This window comes from Neomonachus schauinslandi, chromosome 10, assembly GCF_002201575.2.
Source record: "Neomonachus schauinslandi chromosome 10, ASM220157v2, whole genome shotgun sequence".
NCBI classification, from domain to species: Eukaryota; Metazoa; Chordata; class Mammalia; order Carnivora; family Phocidae; genus Neomonachus; species Neomonachus schauinslandi.
This window is the reverse complement of record NC_058412.1, coordinates 109,590,463-109,610,095: the sequence shown is the minus strand read 5'-3', so window position 1 is coordinate 109,610,095 and position 19,633 is coordinate 109,590,463. Positions and strand designations below refer to the sequence as shown.

The 19,633-nt window shown below is 45.1% G+C and overlaps 1 protein-coding gene across 2 annotated transcripts; it reads right to left on the bottom strand.

Annotated features, from left to right (window-relative positions):
- Positions 1-10,181: 10,181 nt before the first annotated feature.
- SNRPB (small nuclear ribonucleoprotein polypeptides B and B1) lies at positions 10,182-19,446 on the bottom strand. 2 transcript variants are annotated; one of them, XM_021689011.1, is made up of 7 exons: positions 19,337-19,446; positions 16,913-17,064; positions 14,390-14,501; positions 12,304-12,456; positions 11,635-11,773; positions 11,178-11,303; positions 10,182-10,319 (listed from the first exon to the last, which is right to left on the bottom strand). In XM_021689011.1, exons 1-7 carry the CDS (start codon positions 19,337-19,339, stop codon positions 10,282-10,284), a joined length of 723 nt encoding a protein of 240 aa, XP_021544686.1. In that variant the 5' UTR covers positions 19,340-19,446; the 3' UTR covers positions 10,182-10,281. The 2 variants fall into 2 exon arrangements, with proteins under 2 accessions (XP_021544686.1, XP_044774572.1); XM_044918637.1 differs by lacking the exon at positions 19,337-19,446 and adding an exon at positions 17,794-17,888 and having other exon boundaries at positions 10,182-10,451.
- Positions 19,447-19,633: the final 187 nt, after the last annotated feature.

Here is a 19,633-nt window from a genome sequence, read left to right as displayed (position 1 = left end):
ACTGATCTTGCTGTTGGGTTTGACATCACCCCCGGGCATGTACTAATCTGCACTCTTCTCCAATAAAGTCCAGCCCCTTCATCTGCAAAGCCGCAATCCTCACGGCCTACCTTGCCCTGGTAGGACCACAGAGCTGGGGGTAGGGGACCAGCAGCTCTAAGCTAAAATGCCATGGACTCCCATGGGTCTTACTGAGGTTTGGTAGATTTTCTTAAGTAAATGCCTCTCAATTTGTTGTGTCTTAACACATCCAAAATCGAATCCAAATCCAAATCCCGGACTCCTGTCCCCTTCCACTGTAGATGGGCACTCCCTCCTTACAGCCTTTTGGGTCAAAAACCTTGGAATTATTCTTTACCCCTATTTTCCTCTCTCATCTCATGACATCCAACTACAAGTCTGTCAGTTCCACCTTCGGAAGATGCCCAGAATCCATCTGCCTCTTGGCACCACCACCAAGCCCGCTCGGATCCCAGGCACCACCATCTTTTGCCTAGAATACTGCAGTAGCCTCCCTGCTGGTCTCCCTCCCTCTGCTCCTGCTCCCCTTCTCTCCTTTCTCCTTGAGGCAACCAGGGGAGCCTTCCAAATGTAAGTCACATCATGTTATTCCTTTGCTCAAATCCCCTCCTTGGGCGCCCCATCTCACTCAGTGAAAGCAAGGGTCCTCCAGGGCCCCCTGGCTGCTCTCTGGCCTCTCCTCTATCACTCTCTTACTTACCCACTCCTCAAGAGCCAGAGGGACTGTATCAGTCAGGATCTTCCATGCAGTAATCTGTATGGGGAAAGTTTAATATAAAGAATTATTGAGGGGTGCGGGGGGGTGGTGGTGGCGCAGTTGGTTAAGCGTCCAACTCTTGATTTCTGCTCGGGTCATTATCTCAGGGTGGTGAGATCAAGCCCTGCCACAGCCTCTGCACTGGGCATAGAGCCTGCTTAAGATTCTCTCTCTCCCTCTGCCCCTCCTCTCCCCCACCCCCTTCTCTCTCTCAAAAAAAAAAAGAATTATTGACTATAATGGGGGTTGGAGTAATAAGGGATTAGCTAAAAAGAAATAAGGAGCACTCCAAAGAATTTAGAGATTTCATATTTAACGAGCTGCTACTAGCCCTGCGGCGGAGAGAGCCCCAGGAAGAGCCCACTCCCACCCCCCACCAAGGTTGAGATCACATTTGCTGTAGAGGACATGCTATGTTGAGCACATTGGTGGAAAAGTGAGCTGTGTGCCTCACTACTGGAAGTTGCTGGAAATCTGCCCTCTCAGATGCAAGGGAAAGCCATACATGGTGAGGTTATCTCCCTGGGGGCGCGCTTACAAAACCTGAGACAGGTGCCCGGGACGCTGCTGGCCATGGGGTGCTGATGGCCAGTGCATCGCAGGAGCTGGTGCTGACGAAGCCGTCTTCCGTGCAGAAGCTGGTGCTGCCGACACCACCCGGGATGTGGGAGCCGGGCCCCAGGGAAGCAGTGCAAGCTGCAGGAGCCGGCTGAGAACACACCAGAAGCAGAAAGCAAGCCCTCTCATCCCGCCGTGTCTCTCCAGCGCCCTCTACTGACAACCCGTAACATCGCGCCCCTGACCAAAGGGGTGGGTTTGGAGCGGAGATGCAATAAATTGGTAACTGGCATGGAGACCTTGTTGATATTTTGTGAAAAATAAAGAGCGCTCCCATCTCAGTGCCTTTGCGGTTGCTGTACCCCCTACCTGGAATCCTTTTTGTCCATCCCCAACCACACCTGCCAGGCTTGCTCTCTTACTCCAACAGGTTTCTGCTCAGACTGTTCTTTATCAGTAGGACCGTCTCTGACCGCCCTAATTAAATAGCGCCAAGCTCACAGCACTTCACATTTCCCTTCCTGATTTACTTTCCTCCATAGCATTTGTCACCATTTGACATAATGTATTTACATGAGTATTATTTACTGTCCATCTCCTCCTTCTAGATTGAAGTTCATCAAGTACAGAGAATTCTATTTTGTTCATTCTTATACCCAGCAGAGTTGAATAGAACAGTGCCTAATACACAGTAGGCATGTAATAAATACTTACGGAATGAATGAATGATAGTAAGTTAGAAACATACAGAAATTGAAGGGGAAACACCAGCCAAAGTCTTCTCACCTAGATACTACCACAGTCAGCATAATGGTAAGTTTCCTTTGAGATTTTCCCCAATGAAAATTTCATTTCCATTTTTATAGGGGCTTAACATGCATACAGAAATATATTCATATCAAAAGTGTGCAGCCATGTAATGAGCACTGGGTGTTTTATGCAACTGAGGAATCACTGAACTCCACCTCTGAAACTAATAATACACTACATGTTAATTGAATTTAAATAAAATACAATTTTTTAAAAAGTGTGCAGCTTGCTGAATTCTCAAACTGAACTCACTCAGGTAACCAGCACCCAGATCAAGAAACAGAACATTACCAGCACCCTATGAAGCTCCCTTTGGGCCCCCTCCCAGGGTAACCATAATCCTAAATTATAGAAGCAAAGATTAGTGTTTGTGCTTTATGTGAATGGAATTCCACAGAGCTGCCACTTGACATTTTATACAGAAGATTCGTCTATACTGCTGGGAGTTATTGTAGATCTTTCATATTCTTTGATCTGCTATATTCCACTGTGTGAGTATACTACAATTTATCTTTCATTATCTTTCAAACTATATACTACAGTTTATCCATTTTCCTGTTGATGGATATGTAGGTAGTTTCCAGTTCGGGCTATTACAGATAGAGTGGCTATATACACTCTCGTATATGTCTTTTTGTGAACAGATGTCAGCATTTCTGTTGGGGATACATCTAGGAGTGGAAATGCTGGATCACAGAACATGCGTATGCTCAGCTTCACCAGCCAACCTCCCCGCCCCACGCCCCAGGGATATTCTCTTTCATTCATGTCAACTAGCCTTCCCTGACGTACCACATGTGAAGTGCCCAGCACCATGCAAGGTCCTCAATATGAGGCATTCTGGAAATGAGCACGTTCTTTCTTTGATTCCATGCAAAGCACTGTAACTGGTCCACTGGGATGAGACAGACAAACAAGCCATATCATAAGTAAAAGTGGCCAAACCCTGTAATTATATAGATCTCACTCCTGAAAAAAAATATTCTAAGGTTATATTTAAAAGAAAAAACTCTCTCTTTACAAAGTTAGGATTGAAAGACTCAAGAACCATAATAATGGCAAATATTCACTGTCTACTTCCTTTGTGCTAACCTTATTAGGTATATAACATCATCTAATCTTCAATGAGGCACTGTTCTATCACCCTGTAATACAAAGCCCAACTTCATTTTTTTTTTTTTAGATTTTATTTATTTATTTGACAGAAAGAGAGATAGGGAGAGCAGGAACAGAAGCAGGGGGAGTGGGAGAGGGAGAAGCAGGCTCCCCGCTGAGCAGGGAGCCCGATGTGGAGCTCGATCCCAGGACCCTGGGATCATGACCTGAGCCGAAGGCAGACGCTTAAGGACTGAGCCACCCAGGCACCCCCAGCTTCATTTATTTTTTTTTTATTTTTTTTAAGATTTTATTTATTTATTTGACAGAGAGAGAATGAGAGAGAGCGAGCACATGAGAGGGGGGAGGGTCAGAGGGAGAAGCAGACCCCCTGCTGAGCAGGGAGCCCGATGCGGGACTCGATCCAGGGACTCCAGGATCATGACCTGAGCCGAAGGCAGTCGCTTAACCAACTGAGCCACCCAGGCACCCCCAACTTCATTCAACAACTTCAACAACACCCCCAAGCCCATGAGAAAGCCTGTGGGCTCCCTCCCTTGGCACCTGTGGTCCCTCTCAAGGGCCCCTCACCACAGCCCCACCCCCTAAGCACAATCAAATGGGCCAGTCACCTCTCCCTGCTCTCTCAAGCCATTTTCAGACCTGCTTAGGAGCCTGCCTGCTCTGTCCCCAAAGCCACTTTATGTCAATAATAAATCTTTTTTGTTGCCCCTTGATGCATGTGTAGGGTCATCAGCCCCCGCTATCCAACCAAATTTGCGTGGGGGGGGGGGGTGTCAACATCCCAACAGGACAACACTTGCATTTTATAGATGAGGAAACCGGAGCCTAGAAAAGTTATTTCCCATCCATTCATTCAACAATATGTGCTGAGCGCACAGAGCCATGGGGAAACAAGAGGGGAATTTCCTGCCCTCATCAAAGTGGGGGAAGTTGCTCACAGAAAAATAAACATAAGCGGCTTTTCAATATATGAAAACATCACCAGCCTCTCTTATAACTAAGTATTTACTAATTAAAACAAGAGATACTTGTTTTAACTTATCGTATCGAACAAGATCTAACAATGGAACATACACCGAGTTAGCAAGGACGTGAGAAACAGACGCCTGCCTACCCTGTTACAGATGGTGCAAGATAATACAGTTGGAGGACTATTTACTTGGCGTATCTAGCAACATTTTAAATATCCCTCCTCTTCCTCAGTAATTCTTTTCTTTTTAATTTTATTTCATTATGTTATGTTAATCACCATACATTACATCATTAGTTTTTGATGTAGTGTTCCATGATTCATTGTTTGCGTCTCTTTAGTACCCATCGCAGGGCTAACCCATCCTCCCACCCCCCCCAGAACCCTCAGTTTGTTCTTTTAGGAATTTATACACATCATACAGAGGTATGGTCCCACAGCCAAAGAGGGGCAGGGCTTGACACTTCCTTCTTTCCTTAAATAAAGTGTATTTTATTTCTGTATGGGTCTTCGTAGAAAGTTAGAACAATACAGAAAATGCGGAATCAAAAATCCAACCCACAATCCCAGCACCCGGGCCAGACTGAGCTCATATGCCACAGAGCAATGCTGCCTCCTGGTGGTTTTTTTTTTTTTAAGTACATTCAGGAGGGGCGTGGGAGGGATGGGGTGGCTGGGTGATGGACATTGGGGAGGGTATGTGCTATGGTGAGTGCTGTGAATTGTGTAAGACTGATGAATCACAGACCTGTACCCCTGAAACAAATAATACATTATATGTTAATAAAAAAATTTTTTTAAATTACAGATTGATGAAAATTTTTTAAAATGTACTGAATTTTCTTAACTAGGGAATGCACTCACATGGTTCATAGTTTAAAAGTTCTAAATGGTATACAGTGGGAACCTCCTTCCTTTCCTGTTCCCTTCAAACTAGATTCCTTTCCCCACAGGCCAGCAAACTGGCCAATCCCTGTACACAGACCTCCACAAATCGTGTACGCATACACCTGCATTGAGGAAATGGGAGCTTCTGTCTGGTGCCTGCTTTTGAATCATGAATCGCTCTCCTAAAAACTTACAAAATTCAAAGAAAAAATATTTCTACACGAAATATTCATTACTGCCTGGTTGTAGTCATGAAAAATCAGATCTGAATTCCCAAAATGAGAAGAATAAGCAGGTTATATATACATCCACCTGTAATCATTATCAAGACTTAAATAATAACACGGAGAAATGTCTGTCACAAAAGTTTCTTTAAAGACAACAGCAAAAGAGGAAAGTGATAACTTAAGAATAAAAACAAATCCCCTCCTTGGAAATAAAAAGAACACAATGATATAACAATGACATATCATTTGCAGCAGCCAAACTAGGAAAGTATATTTCTTCTTTTTTTTAAGATTTTATTTATTTATTTGACAGAGAGATAGAGAGCACAAGTAGGCAGAGTGGCAGGCAGAGGGAGAGGGAGAAGCAGACTCTCCGCTGAGCAAGGAGCCCGATGCGGGGCTTGATTCCAGGACCCCAGGATCATGACCTGAGCCGAAAGCAGACGCTTAGCTGACTGAGCCACCCAGACACCCCAAGTGTATTTCTTCTTGATGACAATTATCAATTTTGAGGAGCATGTTGTAAAAAGTGTAGCCGTGTGTTTTGGAACAGGGCAAATCAATGCAAGTTTTAATGAAGTTAATGAAAATATTTGCAACCTTTAACTCAGAAATTCATTTTGAATTACCTAAATATAGAATGATCTTTATGCAAAAATAGGATCATCACATTATTTGTAAGTGAAAAAGCTGAATGTCCAACTACAGAGATCTGGTTAATAGTGGTAGGTACAATGTTCACTTAATGAAACACTAAAGTCATTATGTTTGCAAAGATTTGGGGGATGTTTTTGATGTTAAAAGAAATAGGGGGGCGCCTGGGTGGCTCAGTCGTTGAGCGTCTGCCTTCGGCTCAGGTCATGATCCTGGGGTCCTGGGATCAAGCCCCGCATCGGGCTCTCTGCTCAGCGGAGAGCCTGCTTCTCCCTCTCCACTCCCCCGCTTGTGTTCCCTCTCTCACTGTGTGTCTCTCTCTCTGTCAAATAAATAAATAAAATCTTTAAAAAAAAAAAAAAAAGAAAGAAATAGGAAGTTGAGGATATAGCAAGATCACAAAACCCAACAAGTAGGCAAATGTTCAACATTGAATGTTCAGGGTGTTGGGACTCTGAGCATTTTTTCTAAAGTCATTCTTTAATGAGCATTATATAATAAAGTATTTTTGAAAGAAACAAGCAGAATACATAAACTACAGAAGAGTTTGCATGTGGGTCTGACCAAGCAGAATTTGGATTTAAACCCATAGCAAACCTGACGCTTGAACTCTTATCTTATTCAGTGTTCACAGCCACAGACCAATTGACCTACTGAACTAACATTCTAGAGGCTTAATATGAAAACCAGAGTAGAGAAAAGCCTACAGGCAGGTCAAAATGCGCGTTCAATCCTCTACCCAAACCTCTTGCACCACCGGGGACGTAGGAATTTTCTTCAAGATAAAATAGTTGGAATGCCCAGATGTCTGACCGCAGACTTTTCCTTTTGTTCTTTCTCCCTGTTTAGTCAATGGTTCCCAAAAGCAAGTGTGCCTAGGATTTTTCTGCATAGGGTTGTATACACAGAACCATGTAGACCATACTTCAAGAAGGTTTTAATGGATTTTCGAGAATAGTTTTGAGCAGACAGTATTTTTACTTTGCTAATCACTAGGCAATGCGTGACTCTACATTTTTCCTCCATTGAGGAAAATATTTATTATTTGTGTGATCAAAGGAGTCGGTGCCTTTCAGCTCACGCTAAGAGTACCAAACCCTTTTGGGTCACGCCTGACAGGCAAATGGGAGGCTCCCCAGGGGGATGTCTCAGCCCTGCTTTGCAGTTTGTTGCTGCTCACTCGGGGCATAATGTTCCTATGACATTGTCTGAGCTAGCCATTGAATCTTCTGCCAAAAGCTGCCGCCAAGCTCACCTCCCTGATGTCCTTACTCCTCGGCCTTTTCCTCTGCTGAAATATCCTTCCCACAATAAAAAGCCTTGGTAAACTCTTTCCATGAAGAAACTCTCTTTTTCCCTTCTTTCTTTTTTAATTCAGGTGAAATTCACTTAACATATAATTAACCACTTTAATTTGACCATTAGAACTCAACTGTATTTAGTTGTATTCACTATGTTACACAATAGCCAGCTAGCCATCTCTAGTTGCAAAAGTTTTTCATCACCACATAAAAATCCACTAAGTAATCCATCTCCATTCCCCTTGGCCCCATCCCCATGCCCCGGTAACTTCTAATCCGCTGTCTCTATGATCTTACCTATTCTGGATATTTCAAATAAAAGGAATCCTATGATGTGGCCTTCTGTGTCTGGCTTCTTTCCCTTAGCGCAATGTTTTCGAGGTTCATCTAAATGGCAGCATGTATCAATATTTCATTTCTTTTATGGCTGAATAATATTTTATTGAATGTAATATCCCACAGTTTTGTGTATCCATTCATCCACTGATGGACAGCTGAGTTGTTTCCACTGTGTGGCTTTTATGATTAATGTACTAGAAACATTCACATACAAGTTTCTGTGTAGACATAGATTTTCATTTCTCTTTGGGTATATACTTAGGAGTGGAATTGTTGGATCATATGCTATTTCTGTTTAACTTTTTGATGAACTGCCAAACAGTCTTCCATTCTGGCTGCACCATTTTATATTCTTGCCAGCAGCGCACAAGGGGTCCTATTTCCGTATATCCTCGCCAGCAGTTAGCCCCCCCACCCCACCCTTTTTTTCCATGAAAGCCATCCTAGTGGGTATAAAATGGTATCTCATTGTGGTTTTAATTTGCATCTCTTTAAACCAGTGATGCTGATCATCTTTTTCATATGCTTGTTATCTATTTGTAGATCTTGTTTGAAGAAATGTCTATTCCATTCCTTGGCTTTTAAATTGGGCTATTTATCTTTTTACTGTTGAGTTGTAAAAGTTCCTTATATAGTCTGGATATTAAACCCAAATCAGATACAGGATTTGCAAATATTTTCTCCCATTCTGTAGGCTGCCTTTTCAGATTCTTGGTAACATCCTTTGATGCACAAAAGTTGTTTTGCTTGTGCTTTTGGTGTCAAATATAAGAATTCATCACTGGACCCCAGGTCAAGATTTACCTGTTTTCTTCCGGTAGGTTTATAGTTTCAGCTCTTATATTTAGAATGTTGATCCATTTTGAGTTAACGAGTGATGTACAGTGCAAGGCAGAGGTCCAACTCCACTCTTCCACATTAGTTATCCAATTGTCCCAGCACTGTTTGTTGAAGAGACTTATTCCAATAAAAAGTTTTAGCCCTTATCAAAAATCAGCCATATAAGCAAGAGTTTATTTCCGGATTCTTAATTCTATTCCACTGGTCTGTATGTCTACACCACACTGCTTTGATTACTGAAGCTTTGTACTAGGTTTTGAAAGCAGAAGTGTGAAACATCCAACTTTGAACATTTTTCAATATCGGTTTTGCTAATTTGGGCGTCTAACAGCTTCATAGGGATTTGGAGGATCCACCTGTTTCTGGGAAAAAAAAAAAAGCCATTGGAATTTTGACAGAGATTACACTCAATCTATAGTTCATTTTGGAGAGTATTGCCATTTTAACAATATTGTCTTCCAACCCATGAACATGAGTGGTCTTTCCATTTATTTAGGTTTTCTTTCAAGATGTTTTAGTTTCAGTATACAAATCTTTCACCTCCTTGGTTAAACGGATTTCTAGGTATTTTATTCTTTGGAATGCTACTATAAATGGAATTATTTAAATCTCCATTCCAGATTGTTGCTGGTATAGATCACAATTGATTTCTGTGTGATCTTGGACCCTGCAACTCTGCTGAATTTATCAGCTCTAGTTTTCTACTGGGTTCTTCGGGATTTTCTCTACATGGGGTATTGGTCAAGTTTTACTTCTTTTCTAACTTGTGTATCTTTAATTTTGTATACTTACCTAATTGCTGTGGCTACAACTTCCAGTACGAGGGTTAATAGCAGTGGTTAAAGGGGACACCTCTATTATGTTGGCTGTGGGTTTTTCAAATTAACCCGTTGGTCATGTTTACAAAGTTCCTTTCTACTCATGTTTTTATCATGAAACAGTGTCACAATTTCATCAAATGTTTTCTCTGCATCTATTGAAAGGTTCGTGTGGCTTTTTCCTTCCATTAATGTGTATTCCATAATGTTGAACCACCCTTACACTCCTGGAGAAATTCCTAACACCCCAGTAGTACATCACTTTTTCAAGGTCTCCTTTGCATTTAGAAATGTCTTCCCCCAGACAGTAACTTCAGAATAGTGTCCACTTCGTATTTCTGTACCCTTGAATATTGATGTACTAAGTACTCAAGTACTGCTCAGTGATCAACGGAATGTAGACTTTAGGTGGAAGAAATCATGGAGATCCACAACTCAAAAGTTAGGTCATGCATGTGTGTGATGCTGGGAGAATGTTATACCAAATTGTTCCTCTCCCAGTGGAATTGGTTTTCATTTTTAGTTATCTGCCTCCTACTTTATCATATGAAAATGAATATAATCTCAAGTACTGCACAAGAGGCTATCAAGATGAGTGCCTTCCAAAGAAGATCTGCCAATTTACAACCATTACCAACACTGCATGAGGGTTTACTTCAACAAACTAATCTTTGCCAGTTTGATATGTGAAAATGTCTCGTAGTTCAATTGTGTGAATTCTCAGTATGCTGTGCATCTCTGCAAATGTGTCGTAAAATATTTTATAAGGGAAACAGCTGAGATTAGCACTAGCTTTTCCAAGGAACCTTTCTTGACTCTATTAAGCACCCCATTTTCTAAAATTAAACAGACATACCAGATACACTTAAATATTCTTAAGAGTTTATTATAAACTAGTTTCACAGGCCACAAGGAAGTAAAAGGACTATGTACAGCCTTACGGGAAACAGGCAGGGATCTGAGGAGGGCCAAGATGAGCCTAGGGCCTTGGTGGGCGCATTCCCGGGGGAGGGGGCCCTGAAAGGGAAACCAGACAATCCCGTGAGACTCCAAGAACAACGGCATAACAAACAAACAGGTCTGTGGTAATCGGGCCCACGCCTCTGTGGAGCTACTTCCATAACTCTGTGGCCAAGGGTCAAAGAAGGCCTGAAGTAAGAGTAAGAAGTTTAGTCAGTGCCTGATAATGCAACTCAAATCCCCAGCCCCAGCCCCCGCCCCAGCCCCAGCCTCCCACACCCCGCAGTCACCAAGGGATCAGAGGGACGTACTTAACATATATGCTAACTAGGAACTTCTCTGGTACATATGGGTTCCTATGCTTATAAAACCCATAAACAAAAAACCCAAACTAACTAGAGATGCAGGGGTCACCCACTATGTCTTGGTTCAAAGAACACCAATCTGGGAGGCAGAACACTAAGCTCTCGGGGCCCGTTTCCTTATCTACAAATGAGGGCTAATCTACATCAGCATTTCTCAAACTAGAATTAAACAGATATATATAAATAAATAGTACAGCAAAGCCCAGAGCCCTCTTAATTACTAGACATTATCAAACCCTAGGGCATAAGACAATCCTAGGACCTTTGCTGGGGACTCTCAGAATGTATTATTTCGCAGTGCCCTGAGAATACTGCCTTGGACACTGAGTTCTCTGGGTATAGGACCACTCTAACTGCTCTAAGAGGGAAGGGAAGGCTGATCTTAAGAAATGCTTTTTCCCTCTTTCCTTTGTGGACAAAGTTGCCTCTGAGTTCACTTCCCTAGGCTTAAGGCCTAGAAGCCCAGAGGGTATAGTCAAAATCCAACCTTCCTTCCATTTCCCATCCCAACATGCTCTAAGGAAGTCAAGTCACTGCTGTTGGCACTTACCTCGCATGCCCGGGGGAGGGGGCCGCATCCCTGGTGGGGGCATGCCCATCGGAGTTCCTCGTCCAGGGGGGATCCCCATTGGGGGACCCATGGGAGGCCTCATGCCAGGTGGTGGGCCCATCATGCCTACAAGAGAAAATCCCCAAGAATACAGCTCAAGTGTCTGTCTTGAAAAGGTAGCAGGAAACATAATAAAGCTGTCCACCAAGTTCTGAGACAGATGGACCATTCCACCCTCCCAGTCTCTCCTAAGAAACTGGGCCTTGAGCCAAAGAGGTGGGGCTCCCTATGGCTCTTGTCCAGCTAGTTCCATGGTCAGTCAGCCAGGCTGGATCTCAGAGTAATCCTGCTTAATTACACAAACTCATCATCAGTTTCCATCAACGTTATGTCTCATCATGAATCCAGCTCAGGCATCTCCCATTAGGTGGCCACGGTCTCCTTACGGGCTCCTCACCTGGAGGTGGTGCCCCCCGGCCCATAGGTGGGGGAGGACCCCCACGGCCGGGCGGGTACTGGGTTGGGGCCCCCGCGATGCTGGCCGTGGCAGCAGCTGCAGCAGCGGCCACAGTCCCTCTTCCTTGCGGGGTCATCACCTACGAGGACACAGGAGCCGAGTCAGGCAGGACAGCGCGGGGCGACGCAGCATCCCACTCTCCCAACTCGGTTAAGACCGAGCAGACACCCCATCCCCTAAGCTACAATTCGCAGCATCAGGCTATCTGAAACCACCTGCCAGAGAAGAGCAAGCCTGAATGCTCATTCCCATCTTCCAGGCCCGCATTAGGGAGGCCCAGTCCCAATTAGAGACAGCTCCTGCAACTGTCAGTGTAACTGCTAACAGGCTCTAAGAGAGCACAGCTCCTATGCTGTCACAGAAACATTCTGCCCCAACATGCTCGGCTAAAACACCTCCTATGCATCTCTTTACTTCAACAGCAACAAGATAATTTACAATGCTAAGTTTTCCTTCTCACTTGATTCTGGGACTACATACAGAGCACAACGAAATACTGACAGCCTGACAGTCAGAGGTCACTCCTTCTGGACTCTTCCCCAACTGTGGGCCCTCTCTCTATCCTTCATTTTAACCAGGAGAAGTTGGTGCCCTTCCCCAGCTCCTTACCTGTTGGGATGGCCCACCAACCCCTCGGACTGGCCCCGCCAGTCCTGCGGGAGCCTGGGGCATCGGAACACCAGCTGGGATTCCCCTGCCAGCAGCCCTGCCAATCCCTGGGCCCCCGGCAGCTCCAGCAAGCGGCACTCGGGCAATGCCAGTCTAAAAAATAAAGAAATACGCTAAAATGCTGGGGGCCTAGAGAGGCAGAAGTACCCTTTGGAATACCATTGCCAAGAGAGCCTCTAAGATTTATGGGGCATCAAAACAGCTTAAAAACACTACCCAGCCACCCATCTGTGTTAATACCATTCCTCTTCCACCCAAGATTATGCGTCTAGCTGTCACCCCTACAGCAGGCTAAGAGGAAGTCTAGAGATAACAAACCACAACTCAACCTATACGCATTCCTATGAAAATTAAACCAATGAAGGGCCAGGGCTCTGTTCAGAAGTGTATAGAGGACAAGAGCACTTGACCTGGCATCAAAGAGAAATGAGGTCCAGTCCCGCTCTGATTCTCACCGGTGGGTTACAGTGGGCAAGTAATCCCACAGTTCTGGGACTGTTTCCTCATCTGTAAATGATGGGGTTATGACAAAACCAGGTGTGGTCATGAAGCCTTACGATGATCTATATAAGAGTAGCAACTTTTACTAGAAGTAGATCCAAGAGTTATGAATATAGACATATATATGCTTTAACCAAAAAATGTGGTAAATCCCTTGCAAACATTTATCATTGGAAAGGCTTCAATGTACAAGTCCAAAAAGAAGGAAATGACTAGGATAACTACTCCATCCTCACTTAAAAGAATATTTTTAACATGACTTTTAAAAAGTATACCAAAACGGGAAAAATGTTTACAATGTTAAGTGAAAAAGCTGAATAAAGCATTACATACATATCATGCGTTAAACACCAAAAAACAGATATATATGTGAAAAAAAGCAAAAATAAGGAAGATTATCCCTTTGATGACAATGTCTTAAAATGAAAATGGAAAAACCTGCTTAGACGCTCTAAAGTCTGTTCTAAGTGTAGGCTGGTGTTTATAGAACCAAGACTGCCCAGTCAAATGCCAGCCCCACCACGTAATAGCTGGACACTCAGGGATGTTACTAAACGCCAGTTTTTTTAATCTGTTAAGTGCAAATACTTTATCTCAAAAAAACTGTTTATAAGGAGTAACTACAAGATTGAAGTGCTTGGCACACAGCAGATGCTTAATAAATGTTAACTATTATTCTCTAATGGTGTAAAATATATACATTCTGTTGCTTGGATTTAGAACTTTTTTTTTAATTTGAGAGACAGAGCACTCATGAGTGAGAGGGGAAGAGAGAATCCTCAAGCAGATTCCCCAACAAGCGTGGAGCCCAACACAGGGTGGGATCCCAGGACCCAGAGATCATGACCTGAGCCAAAATCAAGAGTCGGCAGCTCAATCGACTGAGCCACCCAGGCACCACCCCGCAATCCAGCATTTTAAATTAATGTTCATGAGCCCTTTGGTTTCTTTATCCCCTCTTAACAGAGCTCCCCCACTCCTTTTATAAAGATTGATTTTATTTGAGAGAGAGAGTACGCAAATGAGCACAAGGGGGGGAGGGCGATGCAGGGGTGGGCACGCAGGGGTGGCAGGAATCTCAGACTCCCCGCTGTACGTGGAGCCTGATGCGGGGCTCAATCTAACAACCATGAGTTCATGACCTGAGCTGAAATCAAGAGTCGGACACTTGACCAACTGAGCCGCCCAGGCGCTCCTTGGACTTAAGACTTTTTAAAGTCCAGCTAGAACGCCATCACATTAAGAAGTGACCAGATGGCCTTAAGTGCCTTTTCTCCTGACTCACTGTGTACATCAGCGGAGGAAGAAGGGAGGGCTTTAAAGTTGGAAACCCTCCCATCCTGGTTCCCCACCTCTACTTCCTACTTGTGGGGTAACCTCTTTGAGCTTCTATTATCAGTAAAAGGGGGACAAAAATCAGAGGATGCCTGTGAGTAATGCAGTGAAATGCAGAGAACCTAACAGAGCCTGGCTCACATCACAGTAGGGCTCCCCCGCCTTATACTGGCCCTCTGCACTGACTTACATCTTTGGGAGGAGGTCCCTCTACTGTCATTGAGACCAGGTTCTCCCCCCGAAGCAGCACCAGACCAAGGACTCGCTTCTCTTCTCTTTCTGCTTGTTTTGAGTTCTTTGGCCTGAGGACGGGTTTAGGAAAAGAAATAAAAAAGCAAGCATTAGAAAAAGGGTAAAGCTCCCATTCACCTGTCTAGGGGCCTCCAAGATTTGTTCTACACTGTATCTCCCAACAAACGGTACAAAAACTTTAAGACAGCTCCTCCGGATAGTCTTCACAGGCTGAACTCCTCACCCCTTAGTGGTTGTCTCCCACGCCAAGGGGATGCGCCAACCAAGAGACAGGATGAGAATTAAGAAAGCCCAGTCTGGCTCAAATGTAATTCCTTAACCATCGGGAAGGCCTTTCCTCAGTCCAGTCTTCTTTGACATTACCCTACTCCCTCCCTTCAGCTAAGGCCTTGTCAGTCTGAGGAGGCAGCCTGAACAACTCAAGTCCACCGAACCCCACTCAGCCCTCTTGCACACAGCACCCTTCCACTACCAAGTCAGCCCCGCAGAATGATTCACCACAGCCCTCACCTCACCTCGGAAATAGAAGCAATAAGAGAAGAGAATTAACTACATAGAAATTACACCTCTGTCCTCAAAGCACAAAAACAGACATTCCCAAGGCAACTACCAGAAAAGGAGGAACAAAATATGTAGTTGACCCTTGAACAACATGGGTTTGAACTGTGCAGGGCCACTTGTGTGGGAATTTCTTGATATGGTACTGCAAATGTATTTTCTCTTCCTTGTGATTTTAATAACTTTTCTCTACCTTACTTTACTGTAAGAATACGGTATATAGTACATGTAACATACAAAATACATGTTCATCTGTTTAGGTCATTGGTAAGGCCTCCGGACAACAGTAGGCCATTAGTAATTCAGTCTGGAGGGAGTCGAAAGTTATACGTGGATTTTCGACTGCGTGGGGTCAGTGCCCCAACCCCTGGGTTGCTTGAGGGTCAACTGTAGATGTAAACTGGGAAATAAATAACTGCAGCAAGATAGGGGAAGGGAAGAAAAAGTCAAAACCAATATCCTAAAAATAAAGGAAAGACAAAATGCTGATTTTTAAAAACTTAAAAGGTTTCCTTTTAATGGTATTTTTTATAATAAATTAACAAGAAGTTTTCTATGGGTGGACATTTCTTCCTTTTTCCTTATCTATATTTTTTTAAATAAAAACATGTATTGCTCTTTCATAAAAAACAAACAAAACAAAGCAAACAAACAAAACAAAGCAAAAAAACACAAACCAAAAAAAACCACACACACACACTCAAAAACCCTTCTGGGTATTGAAATCTTTCTTCATATACTTTTATGTATTTTTAAAATATATTTCCCAATAAACATTTTTAAGTTATCAGAATAGTTTCATTTAAAAAAACAACAGGGGAGAACCAGTTGGAATAGTTCTACGCTGATCTGCTGGCCCTTCTTTAATGTGTCCCTGGCACTCAGCCATCCCTACCACATTGTGTCCTGTACTTCTTGACCTCCTGCCACAAAAACAAAACAATAGCCCTAAAGGGAATCAGAAGGAATTCACAGCCGCCAACAACACAACATGGACCAGTGCATGTGGCAAAAGAGAGCTGAATGATCGCTGAAGTCACATAACCTCTTTGGGCCTCAGGATGCCTTGAATGTAATATGCACAAAAAGCTATAGCCCACATTTTTTAATAGGCCAGAAGCTTAAGATCTGTGAGTCTTAAGACAAGGGAGTTATCCAATTACATATGGAATTGTAGAAAAGTAGAAAATATCTCCAATTGTGTCTATAAATGCTAACAAAAATCACTAGCCCCAAACCCACACGGGAAGCTGAGCACTTACCCTGAAGAGGGTCAGAGGCTTCTTAAAGCAGTTTCAGACCAGGCTGCATTGGGAGAGCCCTTTAGGCTACAGCTTTACAAATAGGCAATGAGGGGCGCCTGGGTGGCTCAGATGGTTGGGCGTCTGCCTTCGGCTCGGGTCGTGACCCCAGGGTCCTGGGATCGAGCCCCGCATCGGGCTCCCTGCTCAGCGGGAGGCCTGCTTCTCCCTCTCCTACTCCCCCTGCTTGTGTTCCCTCTCTCGCTGTGTATCTCTCTGTCAAATGAATAAATAAAATCTTTAAAAAAAAAAAAAACAAATAGGCAATGAGGCCAGAAAATCAAGCTCTCCCCCCTTACACACCTGTGGGGAGAACATGAGAGCCCTTTACCCCAGTACCCAGGGGCACACAAAAGTCAGAGAAACAAAAAGCCTACCAGCCCTCCTTACAACTTGTACTCAGCTAGGACTAGAGAGCAAGGCTAGTAAGGGCTAGTAAGGAAGATTTCTTAGAGTCCGGTGTCCCCCTTTAAATCTGCCCTCTAACACAGGAGAGCAAACCAAGGAACCAGCTAGCTACATCACCACCTGTCGCTGGGCCCACCCACCCAATCCACTGCCCTCACAACTCACATCCCACCCCCACGCAGCCCACTTCTCACTTGATCTTCCTGAACTCATCACAGTCACAGAGGATCAAATTCATATGCTTGTCAAAAGCCTTGAAGGTGCCAATGAAGATGCGGCCGTCTTGCAGGATGCACCTCATCCTGTAGTCGATGTGCTGCAGCATCTTGCTGCTCTTGCCCACAGTCTGCAAGGAGAAATCAGCAGGATGAGTGCAGCTCTTCTGGACCTCTGTATCCCTGGTCCTTCCTAAAGACCAGCTGGGGCCTCCTATCTATCTTTCTCAGTAGGTTCTCAGCTCTGTCTTCCAGCCACAGCCCTTCCCCAGGAATTCTCCCCCACCGCCCTGCGTTCAGCCCTGACCTCTGCCCACAACTGTGATTCCCCTTCCCTTAAAGTTGTCTTTTTCACATTACAATTGCTTGTGTCTGTGCTGTGTCAGTTTCAGGGGTGAGGGTGTGAAGTGTCTCCAAACTAATCCAATCCCCCCCATACCAGATGAGCCACCTGCCACTGTGCAGATTATAGGTGACACCCACAGCCCATTTAAAAGACCGAGTGAAAGAGGAGCTGGAATGATTGGCACTAAAGAGCCAATCAATGAGAACTTGTCAACAGAAAGGAGGTGATCAGCTTGGAGCCAAGGAGAATGGAATCCCTAAATCATAAATGTTAGTGTGCCTCCAAGACTACCTTTGGGAGGGAAACTTTCTGGTGATCAGGGTGCTCATCAGTTTGAACGCACAATGGTCTTTAAGAACATACATAACTTGCTATACTTATTTATCAATCCAACAACCTTTTCTGCTTTATAGCCTGGCTTCCAATGTAGCTTTGCTAAAAGGGAGACTAAATACATCTCACAACGCAATTTGTCAGGTGCCTTTGGCATTATGTCTCTCTAGAAACAAACAACCTGGCATTTGATTTGTCTATCAGCCTCCCGTCGGTGTGACTGCTGTGGGCCAGGCATAACTCATCCAAGCGCCTTCTCTGCGCCGGGCACTGTGCTTGCCGTTATCTCTGTGAGCGTGGACAAGAACGGGTTTTTGAACCTACCAATGCGTGGATCAGAACCTTGACTGACACCCTGGAGACGCAGGTTATGTGGTCCACTCTCCCTCAAATGACCATGTTAACCGGCTTGTAATCACACAGCTTCTAACCACACAGATGTGTGAACCTTTATGGCAACATTTACCGGTCCATCAGCCTTATAATAGCGAAGTCTTCCAGGGTGCTCCCTGTGTAACAGGCACCGTGACAAGCACTACAGAGCTCATTTAATTCTAGAAATCAGGCTAATTATTATTCCTATTTTACCGATGTAGCCACTGAGGCCAGGAGAGGTTAACAGCTTGCCCTGTCTCACAGCCAGGAAGCTGGGTTGGAACCTGGACAGACTGAATCCAGTGCCTACTCTTCCAACAAATCCCACAAACAATTCCCTGCTTTCAATTCACCCAACACGTACCAGCTACAGAACAGAGTGCTCTTTCTAAACACAACTAAGTTCATGTCATTTTGCTGGCTAAATCCTTCAGTAGCACGCCTCATCACCAACAGGGCTAGGGAGCATGTAAAGCCTTTAAAAACCAGGTTCCTGCCAATTCCTGCCATGTCTCCTTTCCACCCCTTCCTCCCTCCCCCCTCCGGGAAGTTTCAACAGTGCCACCCTTCATGCTTTGCTCTTGCAGTCCTTCCCATCTGTAATACTCCCTTCCATCCTCGCTGGGAAGACACCTCTAACAATCTTAGGACTCTGCTCAGGAATCATCTACTCCACAAAGCGTTCTCGCCCCGCCCCTCCCTCGCCGTTACTTTTACGTAATGCTTAGTTACCACTCTGGATTATGGTATCTGTGTCCCCCACCAGAAAGTGAACTGGGTGAAGGAAGGAAGCATTTCATTACGTAGCCCCAGTGCCTGAAAAGTCAGACATACTCAAACACACAGCCATGCTCAACAAATGAGTTGAACTCTTCCTCCAAACATTCTCCTTCACCCTCCCATTCCCTCCTCCCACCTACTGGACCCAAGCACGCTCCCTGGTTTCGGCCACGAGTCCTCCCACCTCCTTCCGCAACTCCTCCTCAGACCCTCACCCCGTTTCACAAGCCCTCTAATGCCTGCTCCGAACCCCCAGACACGCATTTATTCTGCAAAAGTTTACTTAGCGCCTGTAGGATCCCAAGCACTGTGGCTACGGCGGCGTGGAGAGCCGCGGTTCTAACCTCGCCACCACCGAGCGAGCCCTGCCCCCGTCCCCCGGTTCCAGCCTTCCCCTCCCCCACCCCGCCGAACGGCCAAGGTCCGGGTCTCCCCTGCCCAGACGGGGCGGCCGCGGCCCGGGCCTTCACCGCCATGAGCGGCCAACCCACGACCTCCCCCAATCAGTCGCGGTCCGCACTCCACGACAGACTCGGAAGTTCCCGCGCCGCCAGCCTGTGCCTCCTCACCATGGTGGCGGTTCTGATGGCTCCGATTCCCGCCGGATTCCCTTCGGCAGAGGCCTAGACGCCCGCCACTAGCCCGCTTCCCGCCGCCGCTACCGGAAGTGCGGCCGGGGATAAAATGGGGTCGGGTAAAAGCTACTTCCGGCCCGGCCTCAGCTCTTGAGTTCCGGCCAAAACGCGGAGCTGTGAGCGTTAAAACCGCGGGGGCTTGGGGCGGGGCTAACGTCCAACTGAACTTGCCGGAGATGTTTGGTCACCTCCCTAGTTTCAGCTCGTTACTGAGCTGCTCCTCCACGCCTT